Raw genomic sequence first — 3183 nt, 5'->3', positions numbered from 1 at the left:
CTCAGACATGCCCAGAACCACACCAGACTCTTGCTCTGTAAGATTGAAAACATTCATTTGAAAGTGTTCCCTCAAATATGGCAAGAAAGAGCACAATGACACTGAGAAACCAAAGCCCTCAGAATTCCCTTCTCAAAGAGGAGCATTAAATAGCCAAAATCCAACTCTGTGCATTGTTTCCTGCCCTTTCATTCCATTTACCTGTTGACCTTGGACCCAGTGTTATTGCTATTGTGCCCTATGGTACAACAACTGCAAGCAAATTCCATTTCCAACATTGATTATAAACAGTGATTAGAAGACAAAATAACAGGTGAGCTTACGACTAAAACAGAGAGAAGGAAATGAAAAAAAAGGAGTATCATTAATATCTACTGGAAAGATCAAAACCCCTCTTCCAGTTGCATGACCCCAAGTCTCTTACCACCTTCCAGAGGATTATGCCAAGTGCAATGTTTTCCAAATGTTGCCTGCCAATGAGTCCCCGTGTAATGCTTAGAAAGAAACTGTGTTTGTATGGTAAATTTGGAATGTACTGCTAACTCTGAAAGGCAAGTGAGAACAAATACACATCCCCTTTTCTCATGTTGACAAAGCATTAATAAAAATGTTAGGAACATATCGTTCCTGATGCAGCCAGGAAAGCCCTCCCACAAAGCATGCCCTGCTGCCTAAATGTCTGCCCCGGTGTCTGGCACAGACCTGGGTCTCTATTTAAAGCTACATAAATATGAATTGTCTTGACCTGGGTGTCCTCTTTCCAGAACCTCATGTGGGTCATAGAAAGGTCCGGATTCAGCCTCAGGAATGCAGACTCTGTTCTTAGTTTCCTACGAGAAGTTAAGTCCTTCAACAACTCCCCCCCTTTTCTCTACCCCCGCATTATTTTCCTCCTTGAAATGATGAAGTTGCATGAGATGATCTCTAAGGCTCTCACCTGCGTTATGTTTTTGTGTTTTATGAAACATCACAGAAGCCAACTCAGAAATGACAGTGATTGACAGGCAAGAGGAGACAGAAGCAGGGAATGAAGACATTTCCTACCTTAGGGGACTCGGGCTGCACCAGACATAATACTCAGGGCCATATACATATACTCATGGCTACAACATAATAACTACAGTATGGAGCATGTGAATTCTTTGTAAGTGAAGTGCCAGGCATAACACTCATGGCCATATAGGACCCACAAAATAACTAGAGTGTGGAGATCCATGAATTCTTTGTCAGTGGAGGTCAGGAGTGATGCACTATAAGGAAAAGAAATAAAATCAAAGCTTCTTTGGAAACAGCTACAGGGATTCAAGCCCAGGAGGCAACAAAAACTGCACTGTTTTTTTCTAGACAAGTCAGTAAGACCTCTCTCATGGGGAAGGTGGCTGGGAATGGACCCATGAACCATTGCTACCTCTCTGCAGCCACCAATTCTGCCTGACCCACCCTTTTAACTTCCACTTCATCTTTTCTCTGCCTCAGGGCCAGAGGGACGCAACCCCACAAGCCAGCCCTTCCTGTGCTTCTCTCCCACAGGTGCCTCCAACCCCCGGTTAATGGACAACCAGAGAAATGCCACTATGCCCTGCAGCTTCCTCCTTCAAGGCTTCTCCGAGTTCCCGCACCTGAGGCCCGCTCTCTTCCTGCTGCTGCTGGCGGTGCACCTGGCCACTCTGAGCGGGAACTTGCTCATCCTGGTGGCCGTGGCCTCGGTCCCCAGCCGGCCGCCCATGCTGCTCTTCCTGTGCCAGCTGTCAGCCATCGAGCTCTGCTACACCCTGGTGGTGGTGCCCCGTTCCCTGGCCGATCTGACCATGCCGGGCCATGGCAGGGGCAGCCCCATCTCCTTCCTGGGCTGCGCTGTTCAGATGCAGATGTTCGTGGCGCTGGGTGGGGCCGAGTGCTTCCTGTTGGCCGCCATGGCTTACGACCGCTACGTGGCCATCTGCCACCCGCTGCGCTACGCGGCCGTAGTGACCCCTGGGCTGTGCGCTCGGCTGGCCCTCGCCTGTTGCCTCGGTGGACTGGCGGTGTCCGTGGGGCTCACAGTGGCCGTCTTCCACCTGCCCTTCTGCGGCTCCTGCCTGCTGGTGCACTTCTTTTGCGACATCACGGCACTGCTACACCTGGCCTGCACGCGGAGCTACGTCGACGAGCTGCCACTGCTGGGCGCCTGTTTATTGCTGCTGCTGCTGCCCTCGGTGCTCATTCTGGCCTCCTACGCAGCCATCGCCGTCGCCCTGAGCCGCCTGCGCTGCCCCGCAGGCAGGTGCAAGGCCGCCTCCACCTGCGCCTCGCACCTGGCGGTCACCTTCCTGCACTACGGCTGCGCCACCTTCATGTACGCACGGCCCAAGGCCAGCTACTCCCCGCGGCTGGACCGCACGCTCGCGCTGGTCTACACCAACGTCACGCCGCTGCTGTACCCGCTCATCTACAGCCTGCGCAACCGCGAGGTCACCGCTGCCCTTCGCAGGGTGCTGGGACCCCGACGGTCGGGCCAAGCCCCGGGCTGGTGTCTGAGGGAGCCCTGACCTCCGGCAGGGACCAGGTCAGAGTGGACAGCTCCACTCCCTAAAGTGTTCCCCTGTCATGAAGTGTCTGCATCGGGAAAGCCACCAGGGGGAACTCAAAGACTGGATTCAGGAAAGAGAATTTGGGCCAGGCACAGGGGCTAGGGCCTGCAATCTCAGCACTTGGATCCCTTGAGGCCAGGAATTTCAGACTCACCTGGGCAACGTAGTGAGCCCGGAGTGGTGGTGTGCCCCTGTAGTCCCAACTTCTCAGGAGGCTGAGGCATGAGAATCCCTTGAGCCCAGGAGTCTGAGGCTGCAGTAAGCTATGATTGTACCACTGTACTCCATTTTGGGTGACAGAGATACCCCATCTATAAAAAAGATATAATAATAAATTAACTTTTTTAAAAGAAAAGAGAACTTGGAAATGTCCTCGCATGGAGACTCTCCTAGCAGTTGCCCTAACCTCCACCCCTCCCTTGAGAAATGACCAAGGCATTCCTCATATAGAGCCCTAGACCTGGACTGAGTGATTTCGTAAGTACCCTATGAGTTTTTCCAGTTTTTGTGGCCTATGCAAGGTGGTGGGCCACTGGTGAAGAAGGCACATCTCATGGCCTCATGAGGCTCCTTGATCCATAGACGAGAAGGCTAGATGTGAGGAGAAAGCCAG

General features: G+C 52.4%; 1 protein-coding gene across 1 annotated transcript; it reads left to right on the top strand.

The window, feature by feature from the left end:
- Positions 1–1477: 1477 nt before the first annotated feature.
- On the top strand, positions 1478–2590 carry LOC103254267 (olfactory receptor 10AC1). The gene has a single exon (XM_008052400.2). It carries the CDS (start codon positions 1551–1553, stop codon positions 2526–2528), a length of 978 nt encoding a protein of 325 aa, XP_008050591.1. The 5' UTR covers positions 1478–1550; the 3' UTR covers positions 2529–2590.
- The last annotated feature ends 593 nt before the right edge of the window (positions 2591–3183 follow it).

Source organism: Carlito syrichta, unplaced genomic scaffold (assembly GCF_000164805.1).
Source record: "Carlito syrichta isolate Samal-C Ts95f unplaced genomic scaffold, Tarsius_syrichta-2.0.1 Scaffold274072, whole genome shotgun sequence".
NCBI lineage: Eukaryota > Metazoa > Chordata > Mammalia > Primates > Tarsiidae > Carlito > Carlito syrichta.
This window is presented reverse-complemented; position numbering and strand designations above follow the sequence as displayed.